Here is a 15,000-nt window from a genome sequence, read left to right on the forward strand (position 1 = left end):
TAGAGAACCACTGCACAGTGGCCCAGCAGAAGAAGATGGCCGAGTACCTGATGGAGGTTCTGAAGGACAAACTGGACCTGTCCAGCATCAATGCCAACGAGACCACCAAGCGCCTGCCGGGCCCGGACATGCTGAAGGGGAAGATCCTGGTCAAGGTGGTGTGACGAGGACTATTCACATTATCAATGAATCAGTTACTGATCATTAATAGAGGGACCATCCACATTATTAATTTATTATTTATCAATCAAATCAAATAAAATCAAACTTTATTTGTACGCCGCATTTCATACAAGGAGGTAACACAATGTGCCTCACAGTAGGAAAGAAAAGGGGGGGGGGGGTTTACAAACACTTGTAAAAAAACACAGATTTTCTAGAGATAAATAAATAAAATAAAATAAACGTACTAACCGCACTGGCACCGTAAAGGACTACTCAGCACGGTCATCGTCAAACGAAGAGACAGCTGCTGGGGGGGGGGGGTTACAAACACTTGTAAAGAGACACAGATAAGTAAATAAATAAATGTTACATAAATGTTAAATAAATACATTTTACAGGTTACAAAACACTTATAAAGAGACACAGATTTTGCCAGAGATAAATAAACAGGAAATGACGTACTACCCGCACTGGCACCATAAAGGACTGCTCAGCACAGTTATCGTCAAACTAAGAGACAGCTGCTGCTGTCCTATAGCGTCCTATTGCTTGAGAATATTGACAAAGAATATTCCAAGCCAAAACGTTGAACACCCACCGTTTCTCAGGGTTACAATGCCATGATGTGCCTAAACATATGAGAGAGTGTGGAGGTTAGGTGTGTGTGTGTGTGTGTGTGTGTGAAACATATGAGAGAGTTTACTGTGCCGCCTCTCAGGGTTACACTGCCATGTGTGTGTGTGTGTCTGTGTGTCTGTGTGTCTGTGTGTGTGTGTGTGTGTGTGTGTGTGTGTGTGTGTGTGTGTGTGTGTGTGTGTGTGTGTGTGTGTGTGTGTGTGTGTGTGTGAAACATATGAGAGAGTTTACTGTGCCGTCTCTCAGGGTAAGAAACTTCCGGCAAACATCAGCCCAGACGCAGAGGACGGAGACGTGTCGGACGATTCCAGTGGGGAGGAAGAGGAGGAGGAAGAGGAGGAGCCTCAGATGAATGGACAGGTGAACGGAAGGATTACAAGATGAGCACAGACGTTAAAGTAGAAGACAGGAGAGGAACAAGGACAGGTGATCTAAATCGACAGGATTACAATATGAGCACAGACGTTAAAGTAGATGACCGGTGAGGAACGAGGACAGGTGATCTACAGTTTTTTCCAATCATTTTAGTTCTTGTACCTATACCATGTTCACATTCCCAAAACACTTAACACATCGAGCACACCAGTAGACCATGTGAACCAAACTGTTGATACTTGCCCCTATGCTTAGATACAAATGCTGGCAATGACACCTTCTTCCAAATTTAATGGATACCTGTCCCATTCAATGTTCACTACCAGCAAAACACTGTGGAACTACAGCATGTTTTACCAATGTTTAGATACTCTGTTCAGAACAGTTAACTTTCAGTTCAAAACCTTACTTACAGCCATTTAGATCCCTGTAGATGGAAAGATGCTTTGTTTAGACAGACAAATTAAATGATATGCTTGAATAAGAAAAAGTATTCTTACATGTAATTCAGCAGACATTTATTTAGATTATTTAGTTTGTTTTGGCTTGCAGACTTCTCACTATCTCTACGTAATAGTACTGTAATACTAGTCTATAGAAGGCAAACATAGATGTAACTGTTCCTGAAAAGTTGTTTCCACTATTACAGTACTGCTCTTTATGTAAGTCATAGGCTATCAGTGAAAGACAGTGATTGAAGAATGCAATTCTTCAATTTACAGTAATTACAGTAAATTTGCCACACTCAATTTTGACATCTATTGTGAGAGGCAAACCGACATATCAACACTGTCTTCAGATACTTGGCTTGGATTGACGTATTTCCAAGATGCAATGCAGAGGAGAATGTTACCGTAAATGCGAAGTTCAAGCAGACTTCTAGTGGTATTACAGTACTTTGATAGACTGTATCTTGTGTTGATTTACTGCATTGGAAATACTGCAGTAAATACGTAGCATATTCATGCCTTTTTGTTGTAATGTAGTAAGCCTATATAGTGCAGTAACACATGCAATTCTAGCATATGGCTGTAATGAAACATATTGCAGCATTTTAGAATTATTAGTTTACTGTCATATTACAAACTTTATTACTGTAGTCCAAAGAAGTGTTTGTCTGTGTGTGTTTTTTCTCTTTTTGTAATGCAACACTACAGTAATCTATGCTAAACTGGAGGACACAGCAACATATTATAGATGCAATTAGCAATGCTTCAAGTTGTTAGTGTTTTTTAGGTCATTCTACTCTGAGAGGGAACATGTGTTAAAGTTACGGCAGAATTGATTGTGGTGTGGTTGTTGTACTGCATTTTGCACCAAAAGTTAACTGATATGCAGAGGTGTGTGTCTGTAAAGCCCACTGTGTTAAGTGTTTGGGAAAAGTATCCATGGTATAGGTACAAGAACTAAAATGATTGGAAAAAACTGTAAATCGACAGGTAAGTCTGGTCGGCAGGGACGATGAAAGCACAGGAAGGAAGAGCATCTCATTGGAGCTTCACACAGATTCATTCTACAGAAGAGCATCTCATTGGACCTTCACACAGATTTATTCTACAGAAGAGCATCTCATTGGAGCTTCACACAGATTCATTCTACAGAGGCTTTAGGAAAACTGCTTTAAAGTTCCAGTATGGTGTTTGTGTTAGTGTGTAGGGTTGTTTGTGCATCATGACTTGTGTGTGTGTGTGTGTATGTGTTTGTGTGTTTGCGTCATGACTTAATCTGTGTGTGTGTGTGTGTGTGTGTGTGTGTGTGTGTGTGGTGTGGTGTGGTGTGTTTGTGTTTGTGTGTTTGCGTCATGACTTCATCTGTGTGTGTGTGTGTGTGTGTGTGTGTGTGTGTGTGTTTGCGGTGAAGGGTGTGAACGCCACAGGTGCTCCTCAGGAGTCGAAGGCCAGCAGGTTCCTCAGGCGGTCCTTCATGGGCAGCTTCAAACGCAAGGTCAGAGGTCAATGCTTCAGATCTGACCTTTTAGATGGAGGCTCCTCTCAACTCTTTCTCTCTTCTATCTCTCTCTCTCTCCTCCCTCTCTCTCTTGCTCTCCTCCATCTCTCTTTCTCTCTTCTATCTCTCTCTCTTTCCTCCCTCTCTCTCTTGCTCTCCTCCATCTCTCCTTCTCTCTTCTTCCTATGTTTCTCTGTCGGTCTGTCTCTCCCTCCATCTCTCTTTCTCTCTTCTATCTCTCTCTCCTCCATCTCTCTTTCTCTCTTCTATCTCTCTCTTGCTCTCCTCCATCGCTCTTTCTCTCTTCTATCTCTCTCTCCTCCCTCTCTCTCTTGCGCTCCTCATTCTCTCTTTCTCTCTTCTATCTCTCTCTCTCTCCTCCCTCTCTCACTTGCTCTCCTCCATCTCTTTCTCTCTTCTATCTCTCTCTCTCTCCTCCCTCTCTCTCCCTCTCCTCCATCTCTCTTTGTCTCTTCTATCTCTCTCTCCTCCATCTCTCTTTCTTCCCTTTCTGTCTCTTCTTCCTATGTTTCTCTGTCGGTCTCTCTCTCCCTCCATCTCTCCCTCCCTCCATCTCTCTCTCCCTCCATCTCTTTCCCTAATAACTCATATTAAAGAGGACCTATTATGCTCATTATCAATCTTAATTACATATTTGGGGTCTACTGGATTAGCGTGACATTATTCCAACACCACCTGCTCTTGGCTTTCAGAAGAAGAAGCGCAAGAAGAAGCCCATCCTGGAGGACTCAGACACGGACCCAGAGCAGTCCAAACCCAGCTCACGCAAACAGGAAGTGAATTACGGCAGGTGTGCAGCAATCACACAGATACCCACACACACACAGATACACACACACACATACACAGATACACACACACACACAGTGAACACACACGGTGGTTATGAGTGGAGGAGACTAGTCCCTTTTGTGTTCCAGGAAGAGGAAAACTATGAGGCTGTCTCGCCCGCTCTCTGACCTGGTCAAGTACACCAAGTCTGTCCGTGTCCACGACATCGAAACACAAGGTGGGGGACTCAAAATCAACTCCTGAAAATGTTTCTAGAGTATGTAGGTTTGTCTATCGCTAATGAAATGTTACTAGAGTATGTTGGTATGTCTGTCGCTAATTAAATTTTACTAGAGTATGTCGTTAATGAAATGTTACTAGAGTATGTTGGTGTGACTGTCGGACCTGGATTGTGTGCAGTTGTATAAATATGTACATCATGATCGTCAGATCAACTGGGTGTGTGCCTCTCTGCCGATTGGCTGATTGTGTGTGTATCTCGGTCTGTGATTGGCTGCAGCCTACATGTGCAGCTGGCAGGTGTCCTCCCTGAACGAGAGCATAACCAATCAGATCGTGCAGCTGAAGCCGGGGCAGCTGGTGCGGTTCAACCAGCGGCAGCTCCTGCGGGTGTACCCCTCCAACTACAGGGTCGACTCCAGCAACTTCAACCCACAGCCATACTGGAACACCGGCTGCCACATGGGTCTGGACTGATCCCTCAATCAATCAATTAATCAATCAGTTAATCAATCAATCAATCAATCAAACTGTCTGTCAGTCAGTGAATCCAAGTTTTATTGTTTCCAATTTTTTTTATTTGTGGCAAGTCTGATTTACCTGATAAATGCTTTGTGTGTGTTTGTGTGCGCGTGTGTGTGTGTTTCTGTGTGTGTGTGTGTGTGTGTGTGCGTGTGTGTGTGTTTCTGTGTGTGTGTGTGTGTGTGTGTGTGTTTCTGTGTGTGTATGTGTGTGTGTCCACAGTGGCTCTGAATTACCAGACTGAGGACCGTAGTCTGCAGCTGAACAGAGCCAAGTTTGCTGCCAACGGCAACTGTGGATACATCCTGAAACCCAAGTGCATGTGTAAAGGTGTGTGTCTGGTCCGGGGGAATGTGTGTATGTTGGGTGTGTGTCTGGTCCGTGGGAATGTGTGTATGTTGGGTGTGTGTCTGGTCCGGGGGAATGTGTGTATGTTGGGTGTGTGTCTGGTCCGGGGGGATGTGTGTATGTTGGGTGTGTATGTTGGGTGTGTGTCTGGTCCGGGGGAATGTGTGTATGTTGGGTGTGTATGTTGGGTGTGTGTCTGGTTCGGGGGAATGTGTGTATGTTGGGTGTGTGTCTGGTCCGGGGGAATGTGTGTATGTTGGGTGTGTATGTTGGGTGTGTGTCTGGTCCGGGGGGATGTGTGTATGTTGGGTGTGTGTCTGGTCCGGGGGAATGTGTGTATGTTGGGTGTATGTCTGGTCCGGGGGAATGTGTGTATGTTGGGTGTCTGTCTGGTCCGGGGGAATGTGTGTATGTTGGGTGTGTGTCTGGTCCGGGGGAATGTGTGTATGTTGGGTGATAATGTGTGCAGTGGGGTGTGTCCAGACGGATTTGTGTTTGGGTGCATTTGTGTGTTTTGGCATGTGTACGTGTGTGTATGTCTGTGTGTGTGTGTGCGTGTGTGTGTTTTGGCATGTGTACGTGTGTGTACGCTAGTCTGTGTGTGTGTGTGTGTGTGTGTGTGTGTGTGTGTTTGTGTTTTGGCATGTGTACATGTGTGTACGCAAGTCTGTGTGTGTGTGTGTGTGTGTGTGTGTGTGTGTGTTTTGGCAAGTGTACGTGTGTGTACGCTAGTCTGTGTGTGTGTGTGTGTGTGTGTGTGTTTTGGCATGTGTACGTGTATGTACACTAGTCTGTGTGTGTGTGTGTGTGTGTGTGTGTGTTTTGTAATAGTTATTGTCATCAGTGCTGCTGTGTCCAGGTGCCTTCAACCCTTTGGTGGAGGATCCGTTGCCGGGACGCAAGAAGAAGCAACTGATGCTGAAGATCATCAGTGGACAGCAGCTCCCTAAACCCAAAGACTCTATGCTGGGAGACAGGGGAGAGGTGAGACACAAACACACACACACAGACTCTATACTGGGAGACAGGGGAGAGGTGAGACACACACACACACACACACACACACACACACGCACACGCACACACACGCACACGCACACACGCATGCACGCACACAGACACACACACAGACACACACACACACACACACACACACACAGACACACACACAAACCCAAAGACTCTATGCTGGGAGACTGGGGAGAGGTGAGACACACACACACACACACACACACACACATTTGTTGTGTTAAGATCATTCCTTATGTACCTGATAACATGCGTGTGTGATAATCTTATATGTGCACTTGTTGTTCTGTGTTGTCTTCAGATCATAGATCCATTTGTTGAGGTGGAGATCATCGGCCTTCCAGTAGACTGCCAGAAGGCTCAGACTCGGGTGGTGGATGACAACGGTAAAAGAGCAGACATAAGCCAGCTAGCTAGCTCTTATTATTAAATTAAATTAAATTAAATTAAATTAAATTAAAATGATTAAATTATTTAAATCAATTAAACGGTGGATCATTGTCCACAATCATTGAATTTCATCTTTAATGATTGGTTTTAGTGGTTGATCTTCTATTGTAAAAACGAGGTGTTTTCCATATTGTCATGTGACTTCTGATTGACAGGTTTCAACCCCATGTGGGAGGAGACTCTGCTGTTCACTCTCACCATGCCTCTGATCGCCCTGGTGCGCTTCGCCGTCTGGGACCACGACCCCATTGGCCAAAACTTCATCGGTCAGAGGACCATAGCCTTCAACAGCATGCTACCAGGTACAACCACTGCTCCACTGGCACACACACACACACACACACACGCACGCACACACGCATACGCACACACACGCACACACACGCACACGCACGCACACACGCAAACGCACACACGCACACACACACACGCACACACATTGACATGTACCCACAACCGCTCCACTGGCTGTCACTGAAGGGACATTTGTCACGAACATGATGTCAGATTTCTGTAAATCCATAATGATCCATCCACCCTGATTCTAACTCTAACAGGTTTTAATTTCAGTAGGATTCATAATGAACAGTTTGATGTCTGATTTGTGTAATGTTTGATTTGTAATGTCGATGGCTCGTTCCTGTGTAAGGTTATCGGCACGTGTATCTGGAAGGCGTGGAGGAGGCCTCCATCTTTGTTCATATTGCAGTTTCTGACATTAGTTGCAAGGCAAGTCTACCAGATGCAGTGGAGTAGCAAAGTAGTGCTAAGGACAAACCGCCCCTGCCTATAACAAAGTAGCATTGTAGCAAAGTAGCGCTAACCCTAATCCTATAACAAAGTAGCACTGTAGCAAAGTTAACATGTAGCCTTACCATAAACATGAGACTGCTGTAATCCTTTTGAAATGTTAGTCATGGGAACTGTAGTCATGGGAACTGTATCTCCCTCCCTGTGATGCAGACCAAAAGCAATGCCATGAAGAAGCTGCTGCAGAAAGCCTCTAATGCCCCTGGGAAGGGCATGGCCAAGGGCAAGAAGGTTTCGTCGGAGTGGTCCCTTACTAAGCCCTACTCAGACGACGATGTGACCTCGCTGGGCAGCCGGGGGCCCCCCCTCACCCGTGGGCCACAGAGCGAGCCCCCACGGCGGGCACAGAGGGTCTACTTCCAGGACCCGATTGAGAGGCTCAGGGGTGGGTACTGCAGACCAACCGGCCTTCTCAGTCATCCCGCTAACCCCAACCCTGTAATAAAGTAGCACTGTATCAAAGTAGCGCTGTAGCAAAGTAGTGCTAACCCCAACCCCGTAACAAAGTAGCGCTGTAGCAAAGTAGCGCTGTAGCAAAGTAGTGCTAACCCCAACCCTGTAACAAAGTAGTGCTGTAATAAAGTAGCGCTGTAGCAAAGTAGCGCTGTATCAAAGTAGCGTTGTAACAAAGTAGTGCTAACCCTTACCAAATAACAAAGTAGCATTGTAGTGAAGTAGCGCTAACCCAAATCCTATAATAAAGAAGCGCTTACAGTAACCCTGTAAAAAAGGGTTGACCAACCAGCTGTCTCAGTTGGCCCTGGTGTTTACATGTTGTCCTACAGTCTCTCCTGTGTGTTATGATATGACAAACTCCTGTATGAACTACGATCATTGGATGCACACAGAAGGCTGTGTATTACATAGTCATTTCCTACTTTCATAACTGCTTGTGCGTTGAGAGATGAGTGGTGTCTTCTCTGAAGTGGTATTAAAACAGACCTCTCAGGTCTCCTTTAGGCCCAAAGAGAACCTTCACTATTGTCTGTAGTCTCTCTAGAGAACCTTCACCTTATCTGTAGTGTCTCTCTCTCTGCTGTAAGTCATATTGACCCCTGCGGGTGAGGTTCTGGGTGTGTTCTTTGAGAGTGAGGTTCTGTGTTCTGTGTTCTTGTCCTAAGGGCCCCGGAGCCGCATGTCTTCTGAGGCCAGTTCCACCGACGTCACCTACGGCTACATCAACTGGGCCAGCGAGGACTCCAAGGACACGCTCGATCCGGAGGTCCAGACGCCGCCCGTCCGGGGCCGCTGGCCGATCAGCAAGCAGGAGAGCACGTCGTCAGAACGCTCAGAGGGTTCTCCTCAGGTCATAGTGGAAAGTTCCGTTTTAGAGCTGAAAGAACCTCCACCGAAACCCAGCCGGGACCCTGCACTCTTACAGTCATCAGAGCCGCAGACAGACATCAAACTGGAGGGCATGGTACCCCTCATACCCTCATACAGACAGTACAAGCGGACCCTCTTGGTTCCTCATATACTAGAACCTCCCCCAAGGTTCAGACGGCAGTTGGCAGTATCAGATCAAATGGATCAGACATCACAAGCCAATCCAGAAAATACAATTTCAGAGCCTTCTCAACCCAATCTAGAGACCAGAGTTGTAAAGCTTTTCGACCAGCCATCAGAATCCAAGACAGAGATCAGACCTTTACAGCCAATAGATGAGCTATCAGAACTCAATCCAGAAACTAGAACTCTAGAACCGGCAGGCCAACCAGAAGCCAGACATTTACAATCAATAGACGAGCTATCAGAACTCAAACCAGAAACCAGAGCTTTAGAAACTGGAGACCAATGTCCAGAGATAAGAGCCTTAGATCCTGGAGACCAACCCCCAGAAACCAGAGCTTTAGAAACTGTAGACCAACCCCCAGAAACCAGAGCTTTAGAAACTGTAGGCCAGCCATCAGCACCAGAACCAGAGACCAGAGCTTTAGAAACTGTAGACCAGCTACTAGAACCCAAAGCTGTAGAACAAATAGACCAAAAGCCACCAAAGCCAAATCCAGAGGCCAGAACCTTAGAACTACTAGAACCTGAGGCAGTACCTGCAGAGCCTAAAGACCACCAGCCACCTGAAACCAGTCAGGACCGGATGCTGGGCCCTCTGGGTCTGGCCCGGGAGAACCAGTCGAGCAGGGAGGAGCCGGCAGTTCTCGCCCCGCCTCTAGAACTCAAACCGGCTGTGGTTCCTGTGGCCCCTCTGAGGCAGGTATCCTACAGTGACCAGAGCACGCAGACAGACCCCATCCACACTCCTGCTGTGGAGCTCTATAACTCCCCTGAGCTCCTGCTCCGGAACCGTCTCCACCTCCCCCCCATCCCGGCTAGCCCCGTCCCCGTCAGGAAAAACCCCCCTGTGGGTCTCCACCCCACCTCCAACCCCCCCTTCATGCGTTCCAAGAGTGTTCCCCGGCAACCGGCCCAAACACCCAGCGCCCCCCGCCGTCCCTCTCGGCCCACGCTGGAGTGGCAGTACTCCCTCCCCGAGCAGCGAGGCAGCTCCCGCTCCCCGGGCACGCCTGGCTCCGGCCTCAACAGCGCCGCCCTGGTGGTGGGCGATGACTCCAGCAGCGGGAGCAGCCTGGACAGCCTGGAGCTGAGCAGTCTGCCCTCCAGGGTGCCCGCAGGGCAGCAGCGTGAGGTGGGCACACTGCAGAGAGAGATGAACGCCCTCTTCGAGGAGAAGATGAGGGAGATCCGCTGCAAATCTCCTGTGTTCTTCCGGGGTAAGAGACGTGGCAGCAGAGAGCAGGGGGAGGGGAAACTGTATTATTCCCCGCAGTGGCCCTGGCTGCCTCTGTTATGGCGGGTCTTATTACTGCCTATGAGTTAATGCCGTTTGTGTTTCTCTCTTCTCACAGACGACGCCGATGAATAGAAACAGCAGGAGATTAAGAGCACACGTCCTTTAGGAGAGTCCAGTGGTGGAAACAGACATGAAAAAACAGTATGGAGTGGCTCCAGGTGCAGTGTGGAGTGGGTCCAGGTGCATTACAGGTGGATTCACTGAGGACCTTTTGAGCCAAGAACCACGATCCACCTGTACTAATACCCCTCCCCAGGGTAAATACCCCCTCTGCCCCAGATCCCCCACTCCCCAGGACCGCCTCATGCCCCTTGGGGTAAATCTCTCAGCCTTACCCCTCCTGGTCGTACTCTATGACAGACTCTCTCCCTGTGAAGAAGGAAGTCTCCCCGACACAAGGACCACATTGGAATACAAATCTGTGCATCTTATGAATGTGTATCTCACACACTACTTTCACAGTCAATGACAAACTGCGGTTTCATTCACCATGAATCATGTGAATTGTTTGTGTTGACACCATGATTCATGTGAATTGTTTGTGTTGACACCATGATTCATGTGAATTGTTTGTGTTGACACCATGATTCATGTGAATTGTTTGTGTTGACACCATGATTCATGTGAATTGTTTGTGTTGACACCATGATTCATGTGAATTGTTTATGTTGACAACATGATTCATGTGAATTGTTTGGGTTGACACCATGATTCATGTGAATTGTTTGTGTTGACACCATGATTCATGTGAATTGTTTGTGTTGACACCATGATTCATGTGAATTGTTTGTGTTGACTCCATGATTCATCTAAATCGTATGTGACCACCTCATGTGATGTTTTAGGCTTTTTGCATCTGAGTGTGGGGTATGGAAGTGACCATAGTTCAATCATAGCAACACAGTTATTAGTAATAGTCTATTTTTATTGATTAACTGCTACAACTCTCATCAGCAGTGGATGAATGGGAGGTTTTTCTAAGGAAATTCTACACAGAATCCAACAGCATTTTCAGATTGTGTGTGTGTGTGTGTGTGTGTGTGATTTTCATGTAGTGTGTGTGTGATTTTCATGTAGTGTGATTTTTAAGGAGTACACTGCAGACATGCCAACTGTACAGAAATGCAAGTAAAGAATTTCTCCAGCGATGACTCAGTTATTTTGTGTGTGTGTGTGCGTGTGTGTGCGTGCACGTGCATGTGTGTGTGGCAGTGTGTGTGTGTGTGTGTGGCAGTGTGATGTCTGGCTATCAGGTTTGTTTTTAATAGCACTCTATCATGTATCTGTTTACATCCATGACAAGACCCTAAAACAGCTTAAATCATCTGTCTACTGCACCTATCAAGGTCTTCTGTCCTTGTTTAAGACAAGTACAATATAACACAAATATCATTCAATAGTCTACGGAATATTACTGTGGATTTCTATGTACATCTCTGAAAACAAATGAATAACCTAAATTGGTTAACCCAGCATGTGAACATGGTGTTTAAGAGCAGATCTTCAGCACAATTTTAGTAACAATCTAATGGAGTGACTAGTGATGTTGATGCCCACCGTCAAACGAATCCCACACAAAGAACATATAGAACCACCAGTGTTGGATCCCGTGGATGCTTCTCTCTCGAGGGGGTAAGTGTGTGTCCACTCCCGCAGGAAGTGTGTTCTCTTGCTGTGTGCATGAGGGAGTGTGTGTGTGTGTGTGTGCATGAGGGAGTGTGTGTGTGTGCATGAGGGAGTGTGTGTGTGTGTGTGTGTGTGCATGAGTGAGTGTGTGCATGAGGGAGTGTGTGTGTGTGTGTGTGCATGAGGGAGTGTGTGTGTGTGTGCATGAGGGAGTGTGTGTGTGCATGATGGAGTGTGTGTGTGTGCATGAGGGAGTGTGTGTGTGTGCATGAGGGAGTGTGTGTGTGTGCATGAGGGAGTGTGTGTGTGTGTGTGCATGAGGGAGTGTGTGTGTGTGTGTGTGTGTGTGCATAAGTGAGTATGTGTGTGTGTGCATGAGGGAGTGTGTGTGTGTGTGTGTGCATGAGGGAGTGTGTGTGTGTGTGTGTGCGTGTGTATGCATGAGGGAGTGTGTGTGTGTGTGTGTGTGCATGAGGGAGTGTGTGTGTGTGTGTGCATGAGGGAGTGTGTGTGTGTGTGCATGAGGGTGTGTGTGTGTGTGTGTGTGTGCATGAGGGAGTGTGTGTTCAGGCTTTGCTCTTCTCTGCACTCTCCTCCTGCCTGTTCGCACCCCCGCTTCTCAACCGCTGACTCAGCTCCGCAGATAAGACTGTGCAGCAGGACTTCTGTGGAGGACACACACACACACACACACACACATACACATACACACACACACACACATACACATACACACAGACACACACACACACACACACACACACATACATACACATACCCACATACAGCGGTTATCATACATGCATGTCTGTGTGTATACGTGTCTGTGTGTGTGTGTGTGTGTGTGTAATATGACTGTGCAGCAGGACCTCTTTGGAGGACACACACACAGCGCTTAACACATATGCATGTCTGTGTGTTTGTATATGTTTGTATATGTGTGTGTGTGTGTGTGTGTGTGTGTGTGTGTGTGTTACCCTCTGCTCTTGTGCTCTGTTGCGTGAGCGTACGGTGAGCTCCAGCATGGCGATGAGCAGTGCGACCCCGAGGCCGACAGCGAGCAGCAGGAAGACTCCCCGCAGGCCGTGACCTTTGCCCCCTGACCCCCGACCTCCGTCGGCCATGCAGCTGCTGGCCCACCACTTACTGCGCAGGTAGGCCAGCTCCCCCGCCTCACTCAGCTGCAGCACGGCCACACTCAGGTTCTTCAGCATGGGAGAGCCTGCACACACACACACACAGATGACACACACACACAAAGAGAGCACACGCACACACACACACAAATAGAGCACACATACACACAAATAGAGCACACACACAAAGAGAGCACACGCACACACACACACAGATGACACACACACACACACAAAGAGAGCACACACACACACCACACACAATACACAGAGAACATACAACACACCATACACCACACACTCACACACAAACACACACACACACACACACACACACACACACACACACACACACACACACACACTCACACACACCAAACTCTCACACACACACACACACACACACACAGTGAGTAACACTGTCCCCAGCTACTCCCAATAACAGGAAATAGCCGTATCCACGGAAGCGTCTACTGTTGCTATGACTGCTATGAGATTCCCAGCTGGATTCAGCCCGCCTCTTCTCCTCTCTCTGGAGTATCAGGGGGTACCCCTTCTCTTCTCTCATCCCATCTCTTCTCTTCTCCTCTCTCTGGAGTATCATAGTGGGGTACCCCATCTCATCTCATCCCATCTCTCTCCTCTCTCTGGAGTACCCCACTATCCCCACTTCTCTTCTCTTCTCTTCTCTTCTCTCTGGAGTATCATAGTGGGGTACCCCATCTCTCTCCTCTCTTCTCTTCTCTTCTCTTGTCTCTGGAGTATCATAGTGGGGTACCCCATCTGTTCTCTTCTCTTCTCTCTGGAGTTACATAGTGGGGTACCCCATCTCTCTCTTCTCCTCTCTTCTCCTCTCCCTCAAGTTACATAGTGGGGTACCCCATCCCATCCCTCCTCTCCTCTCTTCTCTTCTCTTCTCATCTCTTCTCATCTCTTCTCTTCTCTTCTCTTCTCTTCTCCTCTCTTCTCCTCTCTCTGGAGTTACATAGTGGGGTACCCCATCTCTCTCCTCTCTCTGGAGTATCATAGTGGGGTACCCCATCTCTTCTCCTCTCTTCTCTTCTCTTCTCCTCTCTTCTCCTCTCTCTGGAGTTACATAGTGGGGTACCCCATCTCTCTCCTCTCTCTGGAGTATCATAGTGGGGTACCCCATCTTTTCTCTTCTCCTCTCTTCTCTTCTCTTCTCCTCTCTTTTCTTCTCTTCTCCTCTCTTCTCTTCTCTTTCTCCTGGAGTATCATAGTTGGGTACCCCATATCTTCTCTTCTCCTCTCTTCTCTTCTCTTCTCTTCTCTTCTCTTCTCTTCTCCTCTCTTCTCTTCTCCTCTCTCTGGAGTTACATAGTGGGGTACCCCACCTCTTCTCTTCTCTTCTCCTCTCTCTGGAGTATCATAGTGGGGTACCCCATCTCTTCTCTTCTCTTCTCCTCTCTCTAGAGTATCATAGTGGGGTACCCCATCTCTTCTCTTCTCTTCTCTTCTCTTCTCTTCTCTCTGGAGTATCATAGTGGGGTACCCCATCCCATCTCTTCTCTTCTCTCTGGAGTATCAAAGTGGGGTTACCTAGTGGGGTGACGATGCTGTAGCCCCTCATTCCGATGACCTCGTGCGCTCGGACCAGCTCACAGTAGCGCGCCACAGCCAGGTCCAGGGACACGGACTCCCCGATGAAGGCGTAGTTGCCGTCCTTGGCCTTCTGCACGCCCTCGTCCATGGACGACACGAAGCTCTTCCTCCGCTCCATGTGCTCGTAGATGCGCCGGTAGGCCGGGTTGTTGGAGTTCTGGAGACAATCACACAACTGTAACGCACTTGTGTCTATACATATATATAGTAGTGCTGTCAAACGATTAAAATATTTAATCGCGATTAATCGCATTTATGTCATAGTTAACTCAAAATTAATCGCAATTAATCGCAAAATTGTATCTATTCTAAATGTCCCTTCATTTATTTATTTCTTCCATCATTTTATTTGTATTTTTATGCCCTTATCAACATGGAAAAGTAGATTGGCTTGCTTTATGCAAATGTTTTATTTTATTGAAAACCAACATTGCCAAACCGGGCGGTACAAAATCAAATTAGAAAGTGCACATTTCAGGTAAACAAGGACTC

At 47.2% G+C, this 15,000-nt stretch overlaps 2 protein-coding genes across 2 annotated transcripts in view; one reads left to right on the top strand and one right to left on the bottom strand.

Annotated features, from left to right (window-relative positions):
• plch2b (phospholipase C, eta 2b) overlaps nt 1–11,269 on the top strand; it is a 28,886-nt gene extending 17,617 nt beyond the window's left edge. The window contains exons 9-22 of the mRNA XM_031567920.1: nt 1–155; nt 1,048–1,161; nt 3,037–3,120; nt 3,837–3,934; nt 4,065–4,153; nt 4,436–4,621; nt 4,900–5,007; nt 5,885–6,009; nt 6,356–6,440; nt 6,660–6,806; nt 7,154–7,233; nt 7,468–7,699; nt 8,436–10,043; nt 10,179–11,269. The exon at nt 1–155 is cut by the window's left edge and continues 20 nt beyond it. Of these exons, the coding sequence (XP_031423780.1) occupies nt 1–155; nt 1,048–1,161; nt 3,037–3,120; nt 3,837–3,934; nt 4,065–4,153; nt 4,436–4,621; nt 4,900–5,007; nt 5,885–6,009; nt 6,356–6,440; nt 6,660–6,806; nt 7,154–7,233; nt 7,468–7,699; nt 8,436–10,043; nt 10,179–10,195 (3,128 nt within the window). The 3' untranslated portion in view covers nt 10,196–11,269. The remainder of the gene's footprint in view (nt 156–1,047; nt 1,162–3,036; nt 3,121–3,836; nt 3,935–4,064; nt 4,154–4,435; nt 4,622–4,899; nt 5,008–5,884; nt 6,010–6,355; nt 6,441–6,659; nt 6,807–7,153; nt 7,234–7,467; nt 7,700–8,435; nt 10,044–10,178) is intronic.
• Nucleotides 11,270–12,279: 1,010 nt separating this feature from the next.
• The window catches only part of si:dkey-183j2.10 (glutamate receptor U1), a 13,340-nt gene continuing 10,619 nt past the window's right edge, over nt 12,280–15,000 (bottom strand). Inside the window, exons 8-10 of the mRNA XM_031567108.2 lie at nt 14,446–14,665; nt 12,727–12,971; nt 12,280–12,414 (exon numbers count right to left, since the gene is read on the bottom strand). Coding sequence (XP_031422968.1) covers nt 12,316–12,414; nt 12,727–12,971; nt 14,446–14,665 — 564 coding nt within the window. The 3' untranslated portion in view covers nt 12,280–12,315. The remainder of the gene's footprint in view (nt 12,415–12,726; nt 12,972–14,445; nt 14,666–15,000) is intronic.

Source organism: Clupea harengus, chromosome 5, assembly GCF_900700415.2.
Source record: "Clupea harengus chromosome 5, Ch_v2.0.2, whole genome shotgun sequence".
NCBI classification, from domain to species: Eukaryota; Metazoa; Chordata; class Actinopteri; order Clupeiformes; family Clupeidae; genus Clupea; species Clupea harengus.